Source organism: Natrix helvetica (assembly GCF_964273705.1).
Source record: "Natrix helvetica genome assembly, chromosome: 14".
Classification (NCBI taxonomy): Eukaryota; Metazoa; Chordata; class Lepidosauria; order Squamata; family Natricidae; genus Natrix; species Natrix helvetica.
In genome coordinates this window covers 911,388-938,772 of record NC_138564.1, presented here as the reverse complement: position 1 = coordinate 938,772, position 27,385 = coordinate 911,388, and the positions used below count along the sequence as shown (strand labels likewise).

General features: G+C 45.6%; 2 protein-coding genes across 3 annotated transcripts in view; one reads left to right on the top strand and one right to left on the bottom strand.

Annotated features, from left to right (window-relative positions):
• The window catches only part of GGT1 (gamma-glutamyltransferase 1), a 44,783-nt gene extending 22,304 nt beyond the window's left edge, over positions 1-22,479 (top strand). The window contains exon 14 of the transcript XR_014176468.1: positions 22,413-22,479. The gene's annotated coding sequence lies outside the window, so the exon portion shown is untranslated. The remainder of the gene's footprint in view (positions 1-22,412) is intronic.
• Positions 929-27,385, bottom strand: GGT5 (gamma-glutamyltransferase 5). Of its 2 annotated transcripts, XM_081966394.1 has the most exons (13): positions 27,126-27,305; positions 20,485-20,647; positions 19,390-19,520; positions 18,981-19,070; positions 16,183-16,372; positions 12,741-12,901; positions 11,326-11,472; positions 6,195-6,331; positions 5,030-5,220; positions 3,844-3,941; positions 3,523-3,635; positions 2,896-3,006; positions 929-1,908 (listed from the first exon to the last, which is right to left on the bottom strand). In XM_081966394.1, the coding sequence occupies exons 1-13, from the start codon at positions 27,169-27,171 to the stop codon at positions 1,762-1,764; spliced, it is 1,725 nt and encodes a 574-aa protein (XP_081822520.1). In that variant the 5' UTR covers positions 27,172-27,305; the 3' UTR covers positions 929-1,761. The 2 variants fall into 2 exon arrangements, with proteins under 2 accessions (XP_081822520.1, XP_081822521.1); XM_081966395.1 differs by lacking the exon at positions 20,485-20,647 and having other exon boundaries at positions 27,126-27,385.

Genomic DNA, 27,385 nt, shown 5'->3' with positions numbered 1-27,385 from the left:
CTTTGACTAAAGATGGTAGTGTTGATGCTATGATTTGTTTTTGATATCATGTAGCTCATATTTAATTATAATCCTTCTCATTAAAAATGAGGTGAGGTTAATTCAGAGATTTTCTTTAGAGGAAAACTTGCTGAAGATAATCCAAATCCATGGAATTTGGTTGGGACAATAAAACAAGGGAAGTTTCTTCAGTTATCTGAAAGGGACCAGAAACTATGCGGCTGTGCAGGATACAGTCATCCGTTTCTTTTGATGACAGGGTTTCTCCTGGTCTCCATTCCGTCCTTCGGCATCAGGATGGGCAGAAACTGGGCTTTCTGGAAGCTCAGCACCCATTTTGGGATCAAGGAAACCAATAAAGAAAGTGAGCGCACTCCAGGCGTCTCCCGGCACAAAAATGGGTAGAGGTCTGTGTGGAACCAAGACAAGGAGCAGGCTGGCCCACTGGAGCCCCGGAGGGTGAGCTGCCCATTGCACACACACACACACACACACACATACACACACACCCATTGGTGTCCCACTGAGAAGGACAAGCACCGGATCGCCTGCCGAAAGGGGCCGAAGGGGAAGCTGCCCATGTTGCTCCTCTGGAAGGGGAGGGTGGTTGGAATGGGCTTGTCAAAAGACCAAAGAAAGTGGGGGGAAATGGCAATCCTTGGAAACACTCCAGAAACAAATCTCAACCTAAAATCATATGACTCTGTGTTGGGAGGCTTTGAAAAGAAAAAGAAAAGCTTTTTGAGGCTTTGAAAAGAAACCACAGACCCACAAATAATTTGTGAAAATATACTTTAAACTTTTTATAGAACAAATGTGTGCGTGAAGAAATACATTTTTTTAAAAAAGCTCATAATCCAGAATGTCTCTCTCATTCCTAGTGGAATTCCCCCATTCCTTGCCTCCCCCCCCCTCCCTCCCCCCCCATCACAGTAACAATCAGCAGGTGGGAACACAAGAGCTCAACTCTTTCACTTTCAGCAAGAAGAACAGGAAAAGCTTCTGCTGTGGCTTTGGCTCTGAGGAGTCCAGGGTGGGTGGAGGGCAAAGCTCAGGGCACCCAGCCACACACACCCTCTTCCCCAGCCTGAAACAAAAGGCAACGGCATCCAAGGTTAACGGCTCCTGGGTTCCAAGGGGCTTTCAAACTTCTCCACAGCTTTGGCAGCAGGGCCTACTCAACGCTTGGGGGAGGGGGTTGCCCCCAAGGTCCCCTGGCTCATTTCCTTGCCAGGCAAAAGCTTCGTCCAAAGCCTTGAGCTTGGAAGGGCTTCCGTCCCACCGGCTGCAGTGAGTCTGCTCTCTTTGGATAACTTTGCAGCACCAAAGGGGATTTGCAGGAGAATCCTGGGTTCCTTCCAAAGACCAAAGGCTCCGTCATGCCAGCCTCTGTCTTTCTCACTGGGCATCCCTGGCTTCCATCAGCCGCAGACAGAGGACATCATCCCAGGACAGAGAAGAGGCTACTCCAAGAAGGCTTCGCCCAACAGACCTTTTCCTCAAGTTCTGGACTCACAGGGGACAAGAGCTGTGGCTCAGATTTTCTACAGGACGAATCTCTCGCCCATCTGTGGACATAAACTCCAGTTGCAGCAAGAAGTTAGGCCTGATGGAGGAGAAATGTAGACCTCCATTTGGGCCGTGTGTCTCTGTGTGTGTGTTTGGTTTGAATAGGAATGCATCCAAAGTTCTTTGCAGCAGCCTCGGAGGCCTGACAGGAGAGCAGGTTGCTGCAGAGTTTAGCAGAGCTTCTCCCGGCTTCTAGTAGCCAGAGGCTTCTCCCCGCTTCCTCCGATCAGAATAAGGGAAGATGCAGAAGCCCTCCTGCGAGATGCCCTGCACCACATTCATGTCATGCTGTGCAGGGTGGACTGAGTGCCCCATGGAGATCAAAGCCCTTGTGAGGTTCTGCAGAGGAAAAAGGCAACGGTAAGCCCCACATGCCCCCTTCAAAGGCTGCCCGCACTGCTCTGTGGGCCATCGTGTTAGGAAATAAGCCTGGCCAGTGGGAAGAGGCAGCCTGGAGGACCCTCCAAGAGGAGGCTGCCTGGCCATTCCCAGGCAGGTGCAGAACGGTTCTCTCTATCGACCCACAGGGCAGGACCAGAGGGAGTGTTAAAACTAGCAGGCTCAGGCCAGGCATAGGAGCAGCTTCCTGACAAGCCGTAAGCCAGTGGAACAGGCTGCCCCATGAAGTGGTAAATGTTGCTTTGTTGGGGGTCTTCAGAGACAGTGGTGAATCCCAGAATCAGGACTTGGAGAGTCTAATGTCTGAGCCTGGGAATATCAGCTGGACAAGGAATTCCAAGACAGGAAGAGACTGTGCAGAGCTGCCCAAAGTACCTCAACCTAATTTTCTGAATTATCGGGGACTTTTCCATCCAAGGAATAGACAAGGAAGCTATTCGGAAAACCTCTTCATCCAAATCTCCAGCTGGCCCTCCTCCTCCTCCTCCTCTGTGTCACAATTGTCCCTTCACACTTTCACCCCACCCTTCCTAAAACAAATGGCTGATCTTCCATTTCTCTTTTTAACCTAAGAGGAGAAAGGAGGATGCCCTGTTGAGGGACGGGGGCAGGCAGAAGGGAGGTTCTACTTCTTTTGGTTTATTGGAAAGCTGGCAAAGTAGCTAAGTTCCATGAGCATCTCCCCCTCCTCACAAAAGGCCTCTCACAATGAGATAAGAATCCCACACGGCCTTCGTGGTATAAGAATCTGACCAAGGCTGGCAAATAATGGCAGGGATGGTTCTCCTCTCCAAGGCGACCATTTTCACCCACCTTGCTGCTGTGAGACTTGTGTGGGACACAAGATCCCCACCACCAAGTTAGGGGAGGGAGGAGGAGGAGGAGGCAGGAGAGAGAGAAGATCCAAGAACCAGGCCAGCGTCTCACCTGTGGAAAGTGCTTCTCTACTTGAATGGAGCCATCTCTGGTGGCAGAGAGGATGGGCGATCCAATAGCTTGATCCAGATCGTACCCAAACCACAACTTATTGACGATGGCCTGCAACAGAGAGACCTTTGATAAACCCACCAGGAGTATCCTCGTGGAAGCCAAGGAATAGTCACGGGGAGCAATTCAGTGCATTTATTTGCATTATATTGAGGTAGCCTTTGGCCCCAAGCGCTCTCCTTGCTTGAAATGAAAAGCTCCATCCAGCCATAGAAGGCCAAGTGCTTCTCACCCCCCCCCACCCCACCAGTTTGCATTTTCCTGTAATTGAAAGGGATTTGACTGCATAGAAATGTGACTACAACTTGACACTTTGTGGGTGGGGGGGAATCCCACCAAGCTGCTCTGAAGGTTTCCTCTGGCCACATCTCAGCCGAGGAGAACAGCCGCTTCCAGGAAAATCACAGAGATGGAAGAAAAGAACCAGGTTGGGGCTGAGGGGAAGCTGCAGAAGAAGGCTTTGAACTGGACTCTGCGGGGGGAGGGGTGTGTGTTCATGAATGAAAGTCCTGGGCCATCTCCCAGGGCAGCTCTTAGGCAAGGCGGTGGTGGGCTTTCATGGCTTACCTGGGCTACAGCAGGGATAATGAGGGGCCCACCTGAGCCTCCGATTATTAGCTTGGACTTCCCATCTTTAGAAAGAAGAATGGACGGAGTCATGGCCGAGGGAGGCATCTCTCCTGGGGGGACAACAGGAGAAAGTCTTAGCTGATAGAAGAGAATCTTTATAGCGCAGGGTCGAACTTTTCCCATCTCTTGGGAAACCCCAACACCCAGGCATTGCGTAGCACCCCGCTTGCATACTTCCTCAGCAATTCCAGCATCTGAGGAAGAGCCAATGAATTCAGTGTGACTTTGGGAGGGGGGGGGGTAGGGAGTGGCCCTTACCTGGAAAAATGCTTTTGCTAGACTGCTTCATGCAAAAATCGGCCAGCTCATTGTTTAAGATGATTCCAGTTTGCTGAGAATATACCATTGAGCCAAACCTGAGCACGGAGAAAGCAGAGCGGGGGGGGGGGGGGGGGAGAAGATGGACAGGAACATTGCCTTGGTCAAGAGGCTGCTGTGGCTCTGAGTGGGGCTCTGGGGGGGCTCAGCTAGTGCCTCACCCACCTCCTGGAATAGAGACGAGCAGGTCCTGCCAGGATCAGAGGCCCCAGAGGCCTCCTCTGGAAATCCGATGGGGATGCTGTTTGTGCTGGCCTATAAAAGAGCCACCTCTCGTGGCCCTAGACCTCATGACGAGGCAAGTAACCCCAGGAGGTTAATAGGGAGGGGTCCTCCTGGCCTCTCTCTGCTGAACAGACAAGCAAGAAGCAGGGACGACCCTTTCAAACTAATTCTTGCCCCAAACTATTTCTATTAAACTATTTAAGAGCTGTGGTGGCATTGTGGCTAGAATACAGTGTTGCAGGCTAATTCTCCTGACTGCCAGCAGTTCGATTCTCACCAGGCTCAAGGTTGACTCAGCCTTCCCTCCTTCCAAAGCGGGTAAAATGAGGAGGCAGATTGTTGGGGGCAAGAGGCTGACTCTGTAAACCGCTTAGAGAGGGCTGGAAAGGTACTGTGGAGCGGCATATGTCTAAAGGGCAGTGGCTAGTGCTGCCTCCTCTGCCTTGGGAACTTCATATCACGAGTCCTCAGAGAACCCTTTTCCTGCCAGCCTCAGCAAAGACCCCCGCCTCACAGTGGCATTTTAAGCACATCTCCTCCAGGAGACAAAGCTCCTCTGCCAGCTCAGAGGCTCTTGGGAGGGGACTCTGGAGGGACATGCCTTGACTCAGTCCAGTGAAGGGGGCAAGCAACCTCCCCAACATTTTACCCGCTTTGCCTGCGGGAACTTCGGTTAACAAAGGCGGAGCAGGATTGTGCCTGCAACCGATGTGAGAATGGGTCAGCTCCAGACATGGAATTGTGGGTGGACCCTGCGGATGGGAGTGGCTTTCAATGGAGTAACCACAGAGGCTTTTGCAGAGACCTTAACTGGAATGGGAAGCAGCACAATCAAGGGTGAGGCCCCGTGGAGGGCCAAAGCTGCCCTCAGCCTCACAGGTCCACAGCTTCCCCCACTTACGGGTGGTTGATGGTGCTGGTGGCAGACACAGCACTCCCGTCTTCTGCCAAAACGGCCACGTGGGAGGTGCCAAAAGGAGCCGCTTTCAGCTGGGCTGGGTCATAGTGGCTGGTTGGGTGGTCTCCCCGGTCGTCAATCAACTGCCTGATGTGGTCAGCAAAGGCGTCTGATATCATCTCATGGAGAACCTCCTGAAAAGGTGGGCATTCCAGTCAGGAAGGAGACCTGCCATGGGTGGCCCTGAGACCACCTTCCAAAATGCCCACAAGCCAGAAGGGCCGTGAATAGAACATGGGGTTTCTGGACAAATGTGGATGGAGAGTGGAGCAAGGGAAGCCGAAGGCGCTGGGCTCAGAGCCTCCTCTCCCAGCAACTGAGCCATACAGCCCATTATAGAAAGATGTGTCCTTTGATGGGGCTCTGTGGCCAGGAGAAGCGGAAGGGGGAACACAGGAAAAGAAAGACACCAGGTGTGCCAATGCCTCAGGTCAAGGCTGCTGTAAATTAAATAGCTGGCCTCTTATCCTTCCAGCGTCTTCATCCAATATGAAGTCAGAAAAACCTTAATATTTTCCTTATTCTGCTTGTAAATTTTAACTTTTATCTTTACTTGACTTCTCTGAGCTGTTGCAAAAATCAGTTTTTTTGCATATTAATTAGAAATTCAGGACTCTCTTTTCATATCACATGCAAACAGTGGTGAGGACCGAAAATCAGCCTTTAAGTGCTGATTTTCATGATGTAATCTAACAGTTGGCACATCTTTTTCTGTGCTGTGAACAGCATCGGAGAATTCTAGGGGCTATTTGCTCCCTTCAAAATAATTGAGGGAGCTAAACTGCAGAAAAATATCCAGCTCATTTTTATAATGTTTAGGGGACAATTAAGACCTACCTTGCAAAGAATGCTTTGGAAATACCGGCTATAAATGGTAAATATGTAAAGAATAAAATGGAATTAACTTCCACACATTTGGAAGTTTTAAAAAACACACCAATAAGAACCTTGTCCTTGCCATCTAAGATTAAAGGTCCTAGGAGCAAAGTACCATGTTTTAAGACACATTTACTAGACATGCAAGTGGGCATCAGGATGACTCTAAGCACTGAGCTGCTGACCCTAAGGTAATTCCAAAAATCTGAAGGCACTCCCAGGAAAGACCCACCTCATTTATTTTAGAAAATGTAGGGTCATCTAATTTTGCTCTTTGGCCATTGGCAAACTTCAAGGTCTCTGCAATGTAGTGATAGACCCTTGCTCTTCTGTTTGGTTCTTCCAGATCCACTTTGGTGAAATTGAACCCTGAAAGACAAGGAGAGTTGTGGATGACCTCATCATCAATAGACTTTAAAAAATGCTTACAAGTAGTCCTCGACTTACTAGGACTTATGAGCGGGATGACACAGTGGTTAGAATGCAGTATTGCAGGCTAATTCTGCATTCCAATGTCAGGAGTTCGATTCTGATTGGCTCAAGATTGACTCAGCCTTCCGTCCTTCCGAGGTGGGTAAAATGAGGACCCAGATTGTTGGGGCAAAAGGCTGACTCTGTAAACCACTCAGAGAGGGCTGGAAAGCACCGTGGAATGGTATGTAAGCCTAACTGCTGTTGCTATTGATATGACCAGAATTGGGACCAGAACTTCTATCACTAATTGATATGGTCATTAAGTGAGTTGTGACTGATTTTATTATCTTTTTGCCATGGTCGTTAAGTGAATCACACATTTCTTAAGTGAACCTGGTTTCCACCATTGATCTTTCTTATTGAAAAGCTCCTGGGAAGGTCATAAGTGGTTCTCCGGGATACTGCAACTATTGCAAATATATGCGGGTTGTCAAGGAGCCAAATTTTGGTCATGTAACCATGGGGTCACCACAACGGTCATAAGTGCATGTACCAGTGATAAGTCACATTTTTAGCACTGTCATAACTTTGAACCAATTAAGTAAATGGTTCTAAGTTGAGCACTACCTGTTATGCTCAACTAAACAACAAAATTCTGTAGACAGAACAATATTGTTTCCTCTCTTTACTCCAAACACCAAGAAGATGCAGCAAGAAGAACAATTTTATTTATTTATTTATTTATTAATCTAATTTATATGCCGCACCCTCTCCACCAAGGGACTCGGGGCCGCGTACAATTTATTACACAACAAATAAATAACACTACATTCTTAAGACACAATTGAGCCCGTCACATTAATAACCCCATTGACGATACCTCATCTGGCAAGAATAAATCCAAATATTCCGATCTCCAAGAGCAAAGTGATCGCAACCAACGATTAAATGTCCCGTAGAGCCTTGTTTGGTTGCTATTATATTTCCTGCAATTCACAACCAATTGATTTCACATTGTTTAACTATGTTTCAGGCATGTTATTTGATAAACCATGTAATGACTAATATAAGTTTCATCAGCTCCACTTTCCTTGAAGAGAGGTTATTGACTGAGAAGGCAAATTAAGTCCTCCAAAGCTGTGGAACTTCAAAACCAGTGATAATATTGTTTTATAGCCCGATAGCTTAAGAATATAAAACAATGAATATAGAGTAAATAAATCCTTCAAATAGGCAGATTCCCCTTGAAATCCTGGAGACAGCAACACAAAAGCATCCTCTAACCACCAAGTCACACCCACAGAACCAGTAGTAAAAAATCTGAATTTCATCCCTAAATACAACCAACTAAATGTGAACACAAGCCTTGTGAAAAAAGTTACATAGATTGACAGGTTATAAATAATAAATATCCAAGCCAGCTTTTACTCAGTGCAGTTCATTTGGACCTCTGTCCTTAGAGTCACGTTTTCTGTTTCTGCAGAAACAAAAAGCTGGAAAATGACATTTCCAGTTCCAGAGTGCTGTTGGCCAACAACTGGACCAAAAAAATAAATATTTACATTTAATAAAACACTGAGATAGATCAAGCTTATTTTTATCTCCATCAAAGTTTTAGAAACAGCTGCCTTTGAACCAATGGTTACAGAATAATGTTATTAAAGTCTCACTTCACTAAAAACAAATATTTAGATCCTGTTTTTAAATTAAATTATTATCCCATAAACAAAGTTTTCATGGGGAAGGGCCCCAGGCACCTGCTTTCTTACAGCCCTGCACTCTTGCAAATCCCCTTCCCAAGCAGGGATTCCCATTCTCACCCAGATCCCCTGATAATAATTCTCAAGATGAGCCTAAAGACTTAAATGTTGAATTTCCCTGTTCAACTGACTGACCTCAGATGAGGGCCCAGCTGAAGGACAGGAGATCAGTAAATCTACCTTTCTCAAAAGGTAAAATCTTGTAAGATGTTCCTACCAAGGAAATGCATCTGATCTCTTGGAAATGAGAATAGAATAGAATAACAGAGTTGGAAGGGACCTTGGAGGTCTTCTAATCCAACCCCCTGCTCAGACAGGAAACCCTATACCACTTCAGACAAATGGTTATCCAATATTTTCTTTTTCTTTTTTAAATGTTTATTTATTTTTCTTTTAAAAAGACAAAACAACACATACAGCACAAGAGCAGGGAAGTAAGAAAAAAAAACACAATTTCATCAAGCATGTCGTTTGGTTACAAGTTTTTGTGCGGTGGTTTTTACAATTAAGGATACGGCCAATATTTTCTTAAAGACGTCCATTGTTGGAGCATTCACAACTTCGGGAAGCAAGTTGTTCCACTGATTAATTGTTCTAACTGTCAGGAAATTTAATTCTAAGCTGTTTCTCTCCTTGATTAGTTTCCACTCATTGCTTCTTGTCTTGCCCTCAGGTGCCTTGGAGAATAGCTTGACTTCCTCTTCTTTGTGGCAACCCCTGAGATATTGGAACACTGCTATCATGTCTCCCCCAGTCCTCCTTTTCACTAGACTGTGACCGTTCTTCCTGTTTTAGCCTCCAGTCCTCTAATCCTCTTTGTTGCTCTTCTCTGCACTCTTTCTAGAGTTTCCACATCTTTTTTACATCGTGGCGACCAGAACTGAATGCCGTATTCCAAGTGTGGCCTTACCAAGGCATTATCAAGTGGTATTAACACTTCACGTGATCTTGATTCTATCCCTCTGTTGATGCAGCCTAGAACTGTGTTGGCTTTTTTGGCAGCTGCTGCACACTGCTGGCTCCTATTTAAATGGTTGTCCACTAGGACTCCAAGATACCTCTCACAGTTACTACTATTGAGCAAGGTACCACATATACTGTACCTGTGCATTTTGTTTTTCTTGCCTAAATGTAAAACGTTGCTCTTTTCACCATTGAATTTCATTTTGTTAGACAGTGCACAATGTTCAAGTCCGTCAAGGTTCTTCTGTATCTTGAGACTATCTTCTGGAGTGTTGGCTATTTCTGCAAATTTGGTGTCATCTGCAAATTTGATGAGTTCCCCATCTTGTCCAAGTCATTGATGAAGATGTTGAAGAGTACTGGGCCTAAAACAGAGCCTTGGGGTACTCCACTGCATACTTCCCTCCATGTAGATGCACTTCCATTGAGGACTACCCGTTGAGTGCGGTTGGTCAGCCAGTTACGAATCCACCTGATGTGATGCTGTCTAACCCACATTTTTCTTCTTTATCTAGTAATAGTTTATGGTCTACTTATAGGTTATAGGTTTATAGGTTTATTGGACTTATATGCCGCCCTTCTCCCAAAGGACTCAGGGCGGCGTACAACACAAAAACACATATTACAAAAGTTAAAAGAAAGATTAAATAGAATATCCCAAAAAAACCTATTAGACATTTACAATGAGATTTAGAAATTAAATTTAAATTAACAATTAAAATTAATAATTTATTTTATTCAGGCCAGGCCGGCTTGCTGGAAAAGCCAACTTTTTAGGCTTTTTTTCTCCCCCTGTCATCAAAGATGGTACAAGATGTACAAATCGGGATGACGGAAACCACAGCCACTCAGTCTTGGAGGGATTGAATCCTTCCCAAGCTTTCTCTGAATTTATTGAAATTAGCTCTCTTAATGTCCAAGACTCTAGTTTGACTTTGTTTTACTACTTGTGTTTGTATAATGTTGAATTCCAATATTGCATGATCACTTGCCCCCAAGGTTCCTGTAGCTTCAACACCTTCTATCATTTCATCTCTGTTAATGAGAATTAAGTCTAATATGGCTGATCCTCTTTTTCCCTTAGTTTAGTTTAAAATAATGTCACACACTTTACAGGAAGGCCTTGCAATTAACTGTGGAATTAAATTCCTCCTAGTTACATTTATCTTCCCTTCCACATCCTTGTTGAGAAGAATTCCTGGAAATCCTTAGCCCAAGATAAACAAACTCAACTTAAAATCTTGATTGCTTCTACAGTTATTATTATAATACAAGAGTATTGAAGCTGATTTATTCCAGTTTATAATCTTATGTTTGGCTGTTTACTCTAATTCCATTACCATAAAATCACAGAATTGTGGAGCTCAAAGTGACTACAAAAATCATGTAGACCAACTCTATCATTTTAGAATTTCTGTTTATACAGGTCAAAGATTTAAAACTGGGAAGGCTCAAAGCCTCTTGCAGGAGAGTTCAGGCTGGTGCTTGACTTGTGGAATAAATTGCAATGGACCATATTATTTTACTGCCAGCCCCCCAGAACATTTATGACTGGTCACTGACAGTGAATTTAGAATAGAATAGAATAACAGAGTTGGCCATCTAGTCCAACCCCACCCTCACCCAAGCAGACCCTACACCATATTTCTGACAGATGGCAGTCCAATTTCTTCTTGAAAGCCTCCAGTGATGAAGCTCCCCAACTTCTGAATGCAACTTCTGTTCCATCAGTTGATAGCTTTCACTGTCAGAAAATTCCTCCTTATTTCCAGGTTGAATCTCTCCTTGTTCAGTTTCCATCCCTTGTCTGGCCTTCAGGTGCTTTGGAAAATAGCTTGACCCTTTCCTCTCTGTTGTAGCCCTTCAGGTATTGGAAGACTGCTACCCTGTCTTCCTGTTCACTAGACCAGCCATACCCAGTTCCTGCAACCGTTCATCGTATGTTTTAGTCTCCAGTCCCCTAATCATCCTGGTTGCTCTTCTCTGCACTCTTTCTAGAGTCTCAACATCTTTTTTATAGTGTGGTAACCAAAACTGGATGCAGAATTCTAAATGTGGTCTTACTAAGGCTTTCCAACCCAGTTCTCCAGGAAGAGCATTTCTTAACCTGGTATCACCAGAATCTCACCACCCAGAAGCCAGCTGTGAATCTTCCCCAGCTGGAACCCTGCCTTGGTTGATCAAGAGGCTCCTGGGGGGGGCAAGAGCTACCCTTTGCTCATTTACCTTTTAGGACATTGAGAATGAAGAAAAGGATTGCTCCGGCTGCTGGCCTTGGGGCTGAGAATATAGTATATTTGTCCAGTGACATATTCACGGGTTTCATCAGTTCAACACGATAATTCTTGAGGTCGTCCAATGTCAAGGTGCCACCTAAACAATGACAGAAAAAGAGAGTGAATCTTTTAATCCTGCTAGGAGGTGGTACTTTTCAGAAAGGAGGTGCATGGGGGTCTCCCTCTCAACTTGAAGCTCCAGGAGAAGCTGCAGACCAGGAACAGATATGAGCCTAAGAGCTACCACAGTGATCAACAGATGGCCTTCCAATCTTTCAACAGCCCCTTTTTCTGGAGAGAAGATCTTGGACTATGTATCCGTAGTTAGTGGACTTTGGTGCAACTTCATGCGAGAGCCATTTTGGAAAAGTCAGACTGCTGAAAAGACCTCTGGTTAGCTTAGCCATTTTGGGCCCTTCCCCACTTGAACCAGACTGTGATACAAACACGAATGTATCATGCTTTTGTCTTTTTCTTATCTGCAGCCCAAGCCTCAGTCCACTTTGCATCATCTTTTGCTCTGCTGGTGAGACAGTATTGCCTTTTCCCTTCCCCCATCCTCCATTCTGCTATGAGGCTTTCACTGACCCCCCTGCAGAGGGTGCAGAGATCCCCGCAGCAGGTTGGACTGAGCTTGGCACCGCTTGGCTGTTCCAACTCACCCGGGGGACAATTCAACAAATACAAAAGTTAAATTAATTTCAACAGAACCACGGCCAATAATAATGAAGAAAGCCAATCCAGAGTTACAAAAATTTTGACAAAAATGTGGTCACCAATAAGAATAACAGAATGAAACAATTTGGGCTGTTGAAGTGAGTTGGGCGTTAGTCACAGTGAGTTGGCTGCTGTGGTGAGTTGCCCTGGATCAGCTCTCCCCCCTCTAGTTTCCTTCTGCTTTGGGCATTGGGAGCCTTGGGGCCTTTTCTCCGAGACCAGGTCTTGAAGCGGCCTGAACAGCTGCTAACCATGGGGGGTAGTCGGGGGGGGTCTCAAAGGCAGGTGGGGGGTAAGAAGAACAAATCTCCTGAGGTCTTTTGGCTGTTGTTGGCTGTTTTTGAACAGCCGAGCTTTTAGCCTGCTTTGGAGGTAACACAAACACCATAGATGAATGAAATGAACTTTCTCCCTCTCCCCCCTCCCCCACCTTTGAAGAGAACACGGAAGGAGATCAGACAAGCCTCCCCACAGCTTCGGCCTTTCTTGGCTGACGGTCTGGCATGTCCCCTTTTCATGGGAACTGAGCGGCTGCATCTCTCAGGTCTCAGGCGGAGACCACTCCAGGGTTAAACAACTGCAGAAGGTCCACTTCGTGACTGGCAGGGACCTGAAGTGGCTTGGGAGAACGGTGCAACGTAGCCCTACCTTCAGCTCTGACATCTTGCACCAACTTTTCTGCCGTCCTCCCAGAGTAGAATTCTTCGGCCCCGTTTTCTGCCACGGCTTTGAGGGTCTCCTCCAGGGCTGCCCAGTGCAAGGCCTCTCCGCTGCTCAGGACGGCTCCTTGGTCGTTGCAAAGCAGGTGGCTGAAAGAGAGGCCAGGAAGGAAGCCCGTCAGCCTCTCCACGGAAGCCCCGGTTTAGCCTGTACACACAACCAGCTCTGGTTAATTCCCAAGAATGCAGGCGAATCTCTCATCTATGGCCGGACAGGACAGGTAATCCTCAACTTACAACAGTTCATTTAGTGACTGTTCAAAGTTACAACAGCATTGAAAAAAGCAACTTGTGACCGGTTTTCACACTTACAGCATCCTCCAGGTCAGGCAATCAAACTTCAGGTGCTGGGCAACGGACTCATATTTATGACAGTTGGAGTGTCCCTGAGATATGTGATCCCCTTTTGCAACCTTCCAGCAAGCAAAGTTTACGGGGAAGCCAGATTCACTTAACGTCCTCGTCACTAAATTAACAACTGAAGCCATTCACTTAGGAAATACGCCAAGAAAGGTCGTAAAATTGGTGAAACTATCTCGCTTAGCGATAGAAATTTTGGGCTTAATTGTGGTCATAGGTCGAGGGCTGTCTGTACTTCATTTCTCCTGAGACTGCTGAGGATAATTCTGGCCAAATGCAGATTCCATGCATTTCCAAATATGGCCTTGATGTGTGGCTCTTCTTCATTTGTGTGGGGTTAAAGGTCCTGCGGACGGGAGTGGCTGAAACTCCCCATGGCCAAAGGGGGGGGGAGGCAGTTTCCCTCACTCTGCCCCTTCCCTGAAGGTGGGGCTCTGGTGGCCAATCCCCCACCATGCCATGTAGAAGGACACACACACACACACACACACACACACACCATGGAGAGGGAAGGGAAGGGCTAAATCTCTTCACACCCACCCACCCCCTACAACTAGGCAAGGAGAGGGCTGCTAGGCCAGACCTCTAGGCAAACAATGATGCTGGACCTTAATAGAGATAGCTGGAGGACAGCAGGGGAGAGAGAAGAAAGACAAGGCAAACTATTCCCCCATCTAGGCTTATCCTTATCCTTCCTGGGGAGCTGGAAGGATCATAAGGCCGAGGTCCCTTTTCAAAGGGGAGGGAGAGCACATGCCAGTCAAACAATGGAGGTCTGAGAGGGAATTGAGATGATCAGAGTGAGCACAATCTGGAAACAAAGCGATGCTACCTAACTGTTAGCAGAGATTTGTGAATGACAAGCTTTATCCAACTGCCTTCCTCTTTGTATTGAGTAATTTTATGGAGAGTGTTTTGCAAGGCATTGAAGATCTGACTGCCCTGTTCTCCCCCCACCCCCAATATTTAGGTCAGATGGCTTGGCTCTTATGGATGCTGAGGGGGGTCCTGGCTTCTCCTTGGGAGGTAGGGGAGGCGCTGCATGCAGTGGGTTTGTATGTTTTAATGCTGTGAGCCACCCCCAGGGTCCCTTGTGTGAGACGGACAGCTATTGAAATCAAATAAGGGGAATAACAGGAATGTCATCACAATATATCTTATTTGGGCAAAGCAGGTGACATTTTATACTTTAATTAGTAACGTAGTTTAAACATGGTCAACTGTTGACTTGATTATTACACTCACACACCCTTAGTTCCTAATCAAACTGGAGGGTTGTAGTAAGTTACCAGTATAGAGCTGAAGAAGCTTCTTGGATGAGAAGCGAAACGTCTTCAAAGAAAAACCAGAAAGTCCAGTTGCCTCTTGAGAAAGCACCTTTGGGACTACTAAGGGCCACCACAAGATTTAGAATAAGAAAGTGTGGGGGGGGACGGGTATCAAATGTGCAGATCATACAGCATTAGGTGAGACAGAGAATGCTTAGAAGACAGGAACAGCATTTAAAAACGGTCAAGGACTAAAGAAGTTGGCTGAAAATAAGAGGCTCAGCTCTTCACTTAGAAAGCAGAAATCGAAGGCACATGTTTCAGATGGGTTGGTAACAAGAGGTATGAAAAGGACTTGAACTTGAGGCTCATCAAAAGCCGAAGATGAAGGTTCGTACTAGAGAACCTTAAAGATATTTGTATTTCTAAGAATCTTCTCCCAAGCAACAAGCACTTTGCGCCCTTATTTTGTGGGGAACAAGAGTGGCAAAAGGATAGTGCACCCAAATTTTATTAACCAGGGAAAACAGGTCACCTATCAAGATACAATAGATAAAGAAGGGAGATTAAGATTGAGGCAGGAGCTAAAAGATAGAATTGGAATGGTGGTCCTATCTTCAAATCCAATGATGTTACTTGAAAGTTATGAAAGAGTGGGGCATTAATAGGGAGTTGATGGCAATAGATAAGATCCTTTTGGGGACAAATGATAAATTGATAAAGAAGATTTACAAATTTTTATTGGAATATAAAATAGAAAAAGAGCGGGTTAAGGAGACAATGTTAGCATGTGTGATAAACTTTGGCTATAATATACATCTGGAAAAATGGCAAGAATTATGGGAAAGGAATAGGAAAATAACATTAACAATACCATATAAAGAAAACTTATATAAAATGTTTTATAGGTGGCATCTCCCACCCGCGAGAATAGGCAAAATGTCTAGAAATTTAGCACCAAATTGTTGGAAATGTGATTATGAATCAGGCACGTACTATGGGGTGGTCGTGCCAAAAAAAAAAAGAATATTGGGGGGAAATTCAAAGGTGGCTGATAGAGATAACCGAAGAGGAAATAGAATTCAAACCAGAACTATTTCTTTTGGGAATCATAAACAATAAACATAACAAGGGGGTAATCTACTTAATATTACATATTATTATGGCAGAAAGAATGGTCTTTTCCCAAAACTGGAAAAACGGGGAAATTCCACAAGAAGAGGAAGTAATTAGGAAAATACTGATTTGTGCTGAAATGGATGAATTGATGTGGGAATTGAAGTATAAAGATGAATTAGAATATTATAAGATATGGGATAAATTTTATTGATGGTTGGAACAAAATAGGAAAGACCCAAAATAAGCAATGACTAAGATTTATAGAATGGAGATTAGAATTATGTATGAAATTATAACAGTGAAAATGTATAAGACAAGAACAAAGCATAGTTGGAAATACGATATCTTTATATTTGTAAATATTGAATAGACCAATTGTAAATAAGCATGGGGGTTATAATATTTAATTTTATATTTTAGTATGTATGGCAAAGACATTGCCAGGACGGTTACACTGTGTGCGAAGTTTTAATGTGTATTCAATAAAAAACATTTTTGAAAAGTGTGTCAAAAGAGTTGTAGGAGACATTCTTAGTCTGCCGATGTTCAGAACTGCTGCAAAGGATCTAAAGAAGGATACCGGCCTGCCATTGGCCAATCCCACGTTTCAAAGTTTGATCTCACCATGAGGATGAATTCTTCAAATGCGACTCTAGGAATTTTAGAAACAGGCTCAAAACGTCTGACACCCGGATCCCAAGGCCAAGCATCTGGATGGTGGGTTCAAAAAGGTCCTTCCACGGCAATCTGCCGTAGCGTTGGTGAGCTTCTTTATAACCACGAAGTTCCCCAGGAACAGCAATCCATTGAGGCCCTGCCGAAGAAAGGCATTATGGATCACCCTAATGTCACTGTTAAACTGCCTTGGTTGAGTTCCAGAACTCCCTTGTGGCTTGTAAAAACATATTAAAATTATGAGTAGAAAAATATAAGTGTCTACCTCGGTGTTCCTCAACCTTAACAACCTTGATAAGATGTGTGGATTCTCATCACTCAGAATTCCACAACAAGCCAGCCAGCCAGCCAGACATCTTAAAATCAGCAAGGCTGAGAAACAGCAGTCTACCTGATCATTCATCCTAGCAAAACTCTTTCAGGTGCAAGAATAGTTGATGTTCTTAAGAGTCATAAGTCAGAAGAGAATGGCTGATCTTATGAATGTCCACCTGTATGCTTAAGGAATCCTCTTTGGGACTAAAGGGGCTAAGTTCCTCCATATTTGAGGTCTTTGAGATATTTAAAAAAACAGCCACTTGTCTGAAATGGTATGGGGTCTCCTGTTTGATCATGGGGTTGGACTAGAAGGTCCAACTAGACCCAAGGTCCCTTTCAGCTCTACTCTGATTGATTGACACCTGAAATTCTATCAGTCTTATGGCACCTAAGAAGAGGAGGATTCAGCCGGTTCACATTGGTTCAGGCAAACCAGTTGTTAACTTTTTGTCCAGCTTGGAGAACCGGCTAATACCACTTCTAGCTGGCCCTGCCCCTCCCCTCCCAGGAGTCCCCCCACATGCCCCGTTTTGGCTTCCAGCTTATCCAGAAGGCCTTCCAGGCCCAAAATGGGGCATGGGGGAGCCTCACGTGCCCCCTCCGTGCCCTGTTTTGGCTTCCAGGGTGGTACAGGAGGCTTTCCAGGCCCAAAACTCCTGCTCTAGGGCGAGTTGGGAATGGGGATTTTGCATTATGATTACTCATAAGTAAGTAGGAACCAGTAAAAAAGGAATGGAAAAATGCCTATCTGTAAATCAGCGCTCTTCAGTGTTCACAGATGGGCAAACTTCATGCTACGTGGGGAATTCTGGAAATTGAAGTTCATACTCCTTAAAGTTGTCAAAGTTGAGAAGCATGGGTCTACACTAGAATTTAGGATTTTCCATTCCTGTTTTATTTAGAGTTTGGTGCAATTAAATAAATCAGTTGTGGTTTTGTCAATGAATAGTGATTAAAGCGATACGAACCATTGCTGGACTTTTTGTGAGAAGCTGAAAGTAAAAGTTGATCTGGGCTTTGATGATTAAATATGGAAATAATGTAGACAAATGTTAATCTTACAGTAAGAGTTTGATATATACTTATATCTGTACTAATGAAACTTGCAAGTCACTCTTTTTCTTTCCTGAGCCTTTTCTTTTTTTCAAATCTGTTTTTTATTTGTTTATCCCTTAGCTTTGCATTTTTTTGATGCATGAAGAATCAACTACTTAGCCATTATAATTCTACATTCCTTATTTACAGAAATCATATCAAAACTTAGAATGAAATGCTCTGGGAGCCTTCTGATATGAGGCAGGCTCTGAGTCCCTCTAACCAAAAAGTGTTTATACGTGGAAGAGAATATTTGTAGCTCAGAGCTGGACTGGGGGGTCCTTGGTGCTCTCTGAGCTTGATGGTTTTCTTGCAGATGTTTCATTACCAAACTAGGTAACATCGTCAGCACTAGAAGGGTGTGGAGTTTGCTCTTATTTTCATAAACTCGTGGCTTACCCTGTCAGCGTTGATCAGTTGCTTCACAAAAAGTGTTTGGATTGGTGCCAGGTCTCTACAGCCTCAGGCAGAGAAGGGCTACTCCGCACCCCTCCCTCAAATGTCCTTTAAAATACAGAGTTTCCCAGCATTCCTTTAGGACCCTCCAACATGCAAACTGTGGTTACTCAGCCTAAAATGAATCCTCTTTATCTGGAGCTTCAAAATTTGCTGTTTGGTGGTGGAGGGGTGTAGCTAAAAGTCAGTCTACATTTAGTGTACATCGGACTTTGGGGATATTTCTTCATAACCAAACAAAGTGTATTTTCTGTGCAGTTCACACCTCTTGCTCACTGGATCTGGATGTCACAAAGCAAAGCCCACGTTTTGTAATTAACCCCTGCGCCCCGTTTTGGCTGGCTGAGTGCTGCAGGAGGCTGAATGCTGTCACGCCCCCTGGCTACGCCCACCCTGGCCATGCCCACCCAGCCAGTCATTAGGGCAGAGAACCGGTTGTTAAATTATTTGAGTCCCACCATTGCATCTAAGTGGCCCAATGCAACACTGTAAGCCATGCATTGCTTTAATTAAAAATTGTTGAATAAGCTACAGTGGTCTAATTCACACAGAACCCTAAGCCATTAATCATGGGTTGCAAAACTCAACTGGATTCACACACTGGACTGAGGATACTTGTAATGGTTTGGGGAGGGGAGTGAGGCCAACCAATGTACTGATGCCATCTTACAGAAGTTGCCTCTATGGAGAAACCACCTCTGGGGGCTCTTTTCCCAAAGTAGCTTCATGTTTCTTCCAGTGGAAATGAGGTCATTGCTTGGTGTACATAGGCTGATTCTCCCAAAGAGATCAAAGAACAGGGTCTCAAGCCTCCCGGCATGCATTTCCTCTCCAGCCCCATTGATACAAGCCATTGCATTATTGAATTGTACAGTTACCTGGAAGCAAAGTGTTTCTACACTTTTTCAGCAAGCCTTCGGTGATGTTTTGGGGAGCCCTTTCACGAGCATTGAGCACCTCAATTTTTCCTGCAGTCCAAAGGAGAACACATTGAAAAATCCACATAGCTTCCATGGAGATGATGAATAACACCCAGCATTTTCCTGACAAAGTTTATCTAAATTCAAATCTCAAATCTCTTATTTCACTCACAAACCCCACATTCGATCCACATAAAAAGCTATAGTTTGTTGGCAGCTTAGGCTTCCTTAATTTCCCTGGGGTTCTTAAAAACCATGATTCAAACTAGTCAAAAGTGACCAACCATCCTTTTTTTTTGGAGGAGCAGTACATGTTGATACATTAATGGTTCCACCTGAGGCCACTTCTTCTCCAGGTTGAACCTACCTGTTGGTGCATCATAGATGGTGAAAATAACGCCTCCACCCAGGCCCATGCTCTGTGGATTCAGGACTGATGTGCAGACCAGGGCCGCAATAGCAGCATCTACGGCTGAGCCGCCACGTTTTAAGATGTCCCTGTGGGGGACATAAAGAGGACGGAGCGTGAAACAGCTGGCAGCAGAAGAGCTTCTCCTGAGAAATAGCAATAGCACTTAGACTTATATACCGCTTCACAGGGCTTCACAGCCCTCTCTGAGCGGTTGACAGAGTCAGCCTCTTGCCCCCAACAATCTGGGTCCTCATTTTACCCACCTCGGAAGGATGGAAGGCTGAGTCAACCTTGAGCCTGGTGAGATTCAATCTGCCAGGTTGCAGGCAGCCGGTAGGCAACAGAAGTAGGCTGCAGTACTGCCTCTAACCACTGCACTGAACTCTAACCACTGTGGCTCAGAAATCAGGCACAATGGGCTTCCACAGAGGCAGACTGGATCACAGCAGCAGCAAAATACCTGGCTGCCTGAAAGGCATAATGATGCCCTTCAACAGGCAGAGGCTAGTGACCAATGGCTGCTGATTGAACTGTGATGGAGAGCAGGACTTTACCTGAAGACAGCAGACCATCTCTGGGGATGCGGATGAGTTCACAAAGTACCCGCAGTTCTCTCTGCCAACCCTTGTGTTTTTGTCCTCAGATTAAGCAAACAGAAGAGCTCAAAGGAGAATTGCAACACAATTCATCAGCAGGAAGGGACAGGGAAGAGGAGAGAATGTCTAGACAGCCAGGGATCCTGAGGAATTGCATGCTCAGCTATTGTGGAAAAAGAGAGAGCTCATAAACAGTTGCTGTTGCAAGAAATGTCTCCTGAGAGGGGCTGATAAGTGCTGATTGTGAGCGAGTGAGGGAGTGAGTGAGTGCCTGCTTGTTCTGGAGTAAGCAGAGTTGCAGCCTAGGAATATAAGGCAACCAGCTTTTGGAGAGGGAATTCGCTGGACGAACGTACTGTACAGAGGCAGCTAATACAACATTTGTTCATTTGTTTATTCATTTGTATTCCACCTTTATTGTTTTTTTATAAATGACTAAATATGACAAACATACCTAATACATCTTCCTACTTCTATTTTCTCCCCAGCAACAACTTTGTAAGGTGCACTGGGCTGAGAGAGAGAGTGACTGGGCCGAAGTTGGAACAAAGTTTGTGAAGACAGTGTGTTGAATGGTTGTAATAAATTTTCCCTGCGTGTCTTTCTACTACTGCTGCCTAAAAAACAGAAGAACAGACATAATTCAGAAATCCCGAACTGCAAATAGCAAGCAAGTAAGATAGATAGAGGCTGACATGATTACTAGATAGATAGGTAGGTAGGTAGGCAGGCAGGCAGGCAGGCAGAATCAGCTGCTCATCTTCACTTTCTTTGAAGCTTGCTAGCAACTGCCATAACCAGGGGGCATCTGGCCAGGGTGATGTGGTGGACGTGTGAAGGGATGCTATGGGAAATGGGGGAGTATGGACACTAACAGGAACCAGAGGTGCCAAACAGAGCCATCTGCCGAGCTTCAAGGGTGCCAATCCTGGGAAAGGAATTTACACTGGCACCTGAGCACTGAGTTCCCAAAACATCAGAATGAGACCTGATTGGACTGCTCTCCCAGGGTGGAGGGATTGCTTTCAATATACTATTGTAGGTTGCATTAACAGAGGGATAGAATCAAGATCATGTCAAGTGTTAGTACCTCTTTATAATACTTTGGTAAAGCCACACTTGGAATAGGGCATCCAGTTTTGGTCATCAGATTATAAAAAAGATGTTGAGACTCTGGAAAGAGTGCAGAGAAGAGCAAAAAAAGATGATTAGGGGGCTGGAAAACATATGAAGAACGGTTGCATGAACTGGGCATGTCTAGTCTAGTGAAAAGAAGGACTAGGGGTGACATGATAGCAGTCTTCCAATATTTGATAGGCTGCCAGAAAGAAGAGGGAGTCAACTTATTTTCCAAAGCCCCCGAAGGCAGGAGAAAGAAGCAATGGATGGAAACTAATCAAGGAGAGAATAAACATAGAATTAAGGAGAAATTTCCTGACAGTGAGAATAATTAATTAGTGGAACAGCTTGCCTTCAGAAGTTTTAGGGCAGGGGGTGTCAACTCGATTTCATTGAAGGGCCACATCAGGGTTGTGTTTGACCTTGGGGGGCCGTGGCCAGCTCAACGTTACTCATGGTGGGGAGTGCCTGTGGTGGCCCCAAGCACTCTGCCAGGAAAAACAGGCTCCCAAGCTCCATTTTTGGCTGTGCCAACCTTCTGTAACCCTCGGCCAGCGAAAACGGAGCTCTGTTTTTGCTGGCAGAGGCACCATGGGCTGGTCCATCGCTGTTTCCAGGGCTGCCCCATGGGCCAGATCTAAGCACCTGCAGGCCGGATCCAGCCCCCGGGCCTTGAGTTTGACACCCCTGTTGTAGAGGTTCCATCACTGGAGGCTTTTAAGAAGAGATTGGACAGACATTTGTTTTCAATGGTATAGGTTTTACTGCTTGAGCAGTGGGTTGGACTAGAAGATCTCCAATGTCCCTTCCAACCCTGTTATTCTGTTTTTCTGTGTGGTGAATGATCCAAAATGCAAAGACAGAGAGATTGTTGTTGGAGACCCTTTGAAGATTACGGTAGCTTTATGGGGTCCATTTGGAAGGACCCCAAATCTACCTTCACTTCAACGGCCAGTTTGAAACTTACTATTTTGCTCATTTGTGTTCATGAGAAGGTTGGTGTGTCTGAAAGGTAACACAATATTGCTGAAGTCAACTAAGACCCACTGACCACAGTACATGGCACCCTGGAGGTGATGACCACTGGGCCATCCTAATTCTGGCTACATTTGACAAGGCCATCAGAGTAGAAAGACGATGACACCTGAGGTCTCTAAGGAACTTCCTGGCCTTGCAAGGTTGCAACAGAACTGAAATCCATCTCCAAAGGGAACCCTAATGAGTTCAGTTACAGAGGTTTTCGTCTCTTGAATTCTTTTCTAGGAATCAAGCAACACAGGGTCCGGCTCCACATCTTACAATAAACCACTCCCAATTAGTTTTTTGAGGAAATCATAATTGCCTGCATTTAGATGCTATGTTGAGACTAAAACCAAAGAAATAAGTTTTTCCAGAGGTAAGTGGGATGAATGAATGCAGCTACGTTTTAAAAGTTAACAATTTATTGAAGAGATGACAGCAAATAACATTACTGTATAATATGTAACATGCTTTAGGAGAAGTTTCAGCAATTATTTGGTATTTATTAAAAGGTTTTATATGGTTGCTATTTCATACAGATTAACAGAGTTGGAAGGGATGTTGAAGGTCATCTAGTCCAACCCCCCACCCAAGCAGGAGGCTCTACACCAGTGGTTCCCAAAGTGGATGGTACCGCACCTTGAGGGGGTGGGATGGCTTAGGGGGGCACTAAGAGGCAAGGGGGTGGTGGCAGGGGGCGCTAAGAGGCAAGGGGGGTGGCAGGGGGGCGCTAAGAGGCAAGGGGGGGCAGCAGAGGAGTGCTTGAGGTGGCCCCCTATAGCCATTTAGCCATTTAGAACCAGTTCGCTCACTCACCCCCACCCATCCAGATGCTGCTCTATCGCTCCCCCCACCCATCCGCACTATGCTAGCCCTGCCCACCGTTCACTGATTGGCTGGCTCACGAATCGCCCCGCCCGCCTCTAAGAGCCCTATCTAAACCCAGTTACCCTTTTTTCTGCTTGGCTTTCTATAGATAGGGTTCTTAGCTAGGGCAGGGCGATTGGTCAGCCAGCCAATCAGTGAGCGGTGGGCAGGGCTAGCATAGTGCAGATGGGCGGGGAGAGTGAGCAATCAAAGGGAGGCCCCTTCGCCTCCCTTCGCTCCCACTTTGTCTTGATGAGGTCGCCGCAGCTGCCGGGCGCGGATGGATGGAGGTAGCCAGAGCGGTGGGGCACCCCGTGCAGGCAGGCGAACAAGCGAGCTGCCTGATCCTCCATCACTCGGCCACTCGCCTGGGCCACTCTGGCTACCTCTGTCTGTCCACGGCCGGCAGCTGCAGCGACCTCATCAAGACAAAGTGGGAGCGAAGGGGCCTCGGTGCCCTGCCTGATCCTCCTTCGCTCTCTCGCTATTTTGCCTGCACGGGGTACCTCGGCAGAAGCCCTTTGCTGGCAGCCAGACCTCCCCTCCCTGGGGCGACGGGCGGTAGTTTGCGCGGTGCAGCCAGTGCCTAGGAGGTAAGCTCCCGCCGCTGTCCCCACCCCCGTGCCCGTGCTTGCAGGTGGCCATGCAGCCCTGCGCTGTAAGCAAGGCAGGGATCCTTGCAAGGCTGCTGAATCCTAAGAGAGGTGTGAATGGGACCAAAGTTTGAAAAACAGGTGAAATTCTTTCTGGAGACCAGAAGCAAACACACACACACAGCAAAAGTGTCTGGTTTTGAATATAATCCTCCCTAGTGCTTGGGGGGAAATTGAGGAACATTTGGATATACATTTTGAATTAACTTGGGAAGAAAATTGCTAAAATCACTTTTAGCTGTGTTCTGCATTAAGGTTTCATGCAGTAGCATTTCTTGTTGAATTAGCAGAGTAATATTTACAACAGCCAGCTAAGATAGTTTTATCTGTCTTATAAGTGGGTAGAGGACTTAGGCATAAGTGCAATGTTTGCCTGTGATTATATAATAAATTCACAGCTTATACATTTGAATTAGATGTTTTTCAATTCATGTTTAACCTATACCCGATATACTTGTATTCAATACATAAGGTGTTAATTACGTCAATGGAAGGGATGGGAACTTGATTAGTGATATATATGTCAATGTGTTGATTTGTACTAAAAATGTTTAGCTTAAAGAAGTTATAAGGAATCACAAATATGAGTGTGGAAAATGTAATGTAGTTGTGGATGACCCTTTGCATGAGTTGTATTGGAAAAATAAAAAAATCATAATAATAATAATTAAAAAAAGAAAATGATTCCCCAAAGAGGTAAAAGGCCACATTTTGCTAGAGTTATTCTTTGCTTCCAAACTGTTGAGGAAGGGGATTGGACTCCATTGTCTATATTTCCCTTTCCATCCCCATGGTTCTTTAGTGAAAATTATAACCCAAGAACATATAGATCTGTTAAAATGTTCCCATTCTCACTTTCCTTATTGGGAATCCCTAGGTACCATGCAACAATCTCATCAAATAATTCAATCAAATGTTGGTGACATTGAGCCAAAGCCAAAGTTCAAGAAATCGTACCAAGAGTTTTGGTTACAAAAAGAAATTTCTGATCCCTATCCTGCACTATGGACAGTGGTTAAGAAGTTCCTTGTTGCATTTCCAACATCATATTTGGTGGAACATGGTTTCAGTGTGGTCACCCAACTTCTCTCCAAGCAAAAAGATCGACTCCAGATTACTGAATGTGGTGATTTAAGACTCCTGCTAAGTGACTTAAAACCAGACATTGGGAAACTGGTATCACTTTATCAAGCCCATCCATCACATTAAGAATTTACTGAACAGTGAAGTAGTTACTAAATTTTACTAAGTATACTATGTTACTAGTTACTAAGGTTCTTGATAAATGACTATCAGACTTTGAAAACCTGGTATCACTGGATCATGTTCAACAATTTTGTTGAATTAATATTAACTACAAAGGTTTTTAAATTGGATTTTGAATAAACGTGCAATTAATTGTTACAATTTTGAATTTTACTGTTACTATCTTCCTTCCGTCATGCAAACCGCCTAGTCACATGATTCCCCAGCCACGCCCACCAAGCCACGCCCACTGCCCACAGAACCGGTTGTAAAAATTTTTTGAATTCCACCACTTGGTGGGTGGCACTGAGGATCAGTTTGTAGCACCAAAGGGGCGGTGGACTAAAAAAGTTTGGGAACCACTGCTCTACACCATTTTGTCCAGTCTCTTCTTGAAAGCCGCCAGTGATGAAGCTCCCACAACTTCCGAAGGCAACTTCTGTTCCATGGGTGGATTGTTCTCACTGTCAGAAAATTCCTCCTTATGCCCAGGTTGAATCTCTCCTTGGTCAGTTTCCATCCGTTATTCCTTGTCTGGCCTTCAGGTGCCTTGGAAAATAGCTTGACCTCCTCCTTTCTGTAGCAGCGCTTCAAGTATTGGAAGACTGCTATCCCGTCTCCACTGGTCCTTCTCTTCACTAGACTAGCCAGGCCCAGTTCCTGCAACCGTTCTTCATATGTGTTAGTTTCCAATTCTCTAATCATCCTGGTTGCTCTCCAAAACTGGAGAGAGAACCAAAACTGGATGCAGTACTCTAGGTGTGGTTTTACTAAAGCTTTATAGTGTGGTATTAGTACCTTGATCTTTATTGCATCCCTCTGTTAATGCAATTTAGGATTGCATTGGCTTTTTTGACTGTCGCTGCACACTGCTGGATCATATTTAATTGGTTGTCCACTAACACTCCAAGATCCCTCTCACAATTACTGCTATTAAGCCTGGTTTCACCCAGTCTGTATGTGTCCTTTCGGTTTTTCTTGCCTAAGTGTAAGACTTCATTTTTCTCTACATTGAATTTCATTTTGTTAGATAGGGCCCAGAGTTCCAGTCTGTCAAGATCCATCTGGATCTTGAGCCTATCATCTAAGGTTTTAAGTAATCCTGCCAGTTTAGTATCATTCGCAAATTTGGCCAAGTTCCCCTTCTATTCCCTCATCTAAGTCGTTTATGAAGATATTGAAGAGTACTGGGCGTAGGACAGAACCTTCTGGTACCCCACTGTTTACTTCCCTCCATGTAGATGTAGTACCATTAACGACTACTCACTGAGTATGGTTTGTCAGCCAGTTACAAATCCATCCGATAGTGATGCTGTCTATCCTTCTTCTTTTAGCTTACTAAGAAGTAGGTTGTGCTCTACTTTGTTGAATGCCTCGCTGAAGTCTAAGTATATTATGTCCATGGTACTTTACTGGTCTAGTAATTTAGTCACTACATTGAAGAATGAAATAAGATTGGTTTGGCATGATCTGTTTTTAACAAATTCATGTTAACTTCTAGTTATTACTTTACTCGTTTCTAGATGTTGGCAGATCTGTTTTTTTTTATTATCTTTTCTAGTATCTTCCCAGGTATTGATGTTAGGCTGATTGGTCTGCAGTTTGGGTCTGCTCTCCCGCATCTTTGAAGATGGAAACCAATCAGCTCCTTTCCAGTCCTCTGGTAGTTCCTCGGTGGGCCAGGATGCTTGGAAGATGTGGTACAGTGAGGTGACATCTGCCAACTCTGGATGTAATCCCAGAATTTCAAGCAGTGAACCTTTGCATGTACAATTAAAACCGACTACTGAAAAGTGACCACCCCCAGGAGATACCTTACAACGGGGTGGGTAATGGGGGTGATCCCGGGGCCTTTCCTGGATCAAAAGCGAGACGCTCTGGAGCGGTGTTGAGCTCCCCGGGCGCCCCTCCGCCTGCTTGGGAGCGCAGCTTAAGACGAGCTAGAGGAAACGGGCGGGCGGCTGATGGAGCAACCCGCCTCCTTCCCTGCTCGGCTCTGGGTTCGCGAAGCGCTCGAGCAGCGCTAAAAAGAGCCCGTCGGTTTTCTCTTCCCCCCCCCCCCGCCCCGTCCGCAGCAGCGCCGCCACAGCAGCCTTCCCTTCGCGGCCGCGGTTAGTAACTCCTAGCCGCCCCGTTCGCGGTCCCTGACGGCGCGTCCCGCCCGTCCCTGTTTGGCTGCCTTCCCGCCTACCTGCCGACTTCCGAGCATCTGAGGGTGTCGGCGGCAACAGCCGCATGCCGATAGCGGGGAGGGTCGCACCTGGGGCGGTCGCGGAAGAGCAGCAGCAGCCCCGCGCCCACCGCCAAGACGGCCGCCAGCAGCAGCAGCCCCGTGCACCGGGCCGCCTGCCTCGACAGCCCCATCCTGCCGCCGTGCGACGCGCGCTCTGCTGCGTCCCCCGACGAGGCGCCCTTCGGAGCAGCTCTCGGACCGGGCTGCCCTTCGGAGGC

What these genes read in the sequence shown, in the direction of transcription:
- GGT5 (XM_081966394.1), bottom strand. Translation starts at nt 27,171, where the DNA reads ATGCGGCTGTTGCCGCCGACACCCTCAGATGCTCGGAAGTCGGCAG. An exon ending in TAGAAACACTTTGCTTCCAG is followed by an intron (nt 16,373 to 18,980) that starts GTAACTGTACAA and finishes TTTCTTCGGCAG; the next exon opens with GGCCTCAATGGATTGCTGTT. An exon ending in TTGAAGAATTCATCCTCATG is followed by an intron (nt 12,902 to 16,182) that starts GTGAGATCAAAC and finishes CCTCTCTTTCAG; the next exon opens with CCACCTGCTTTGCAACGACC.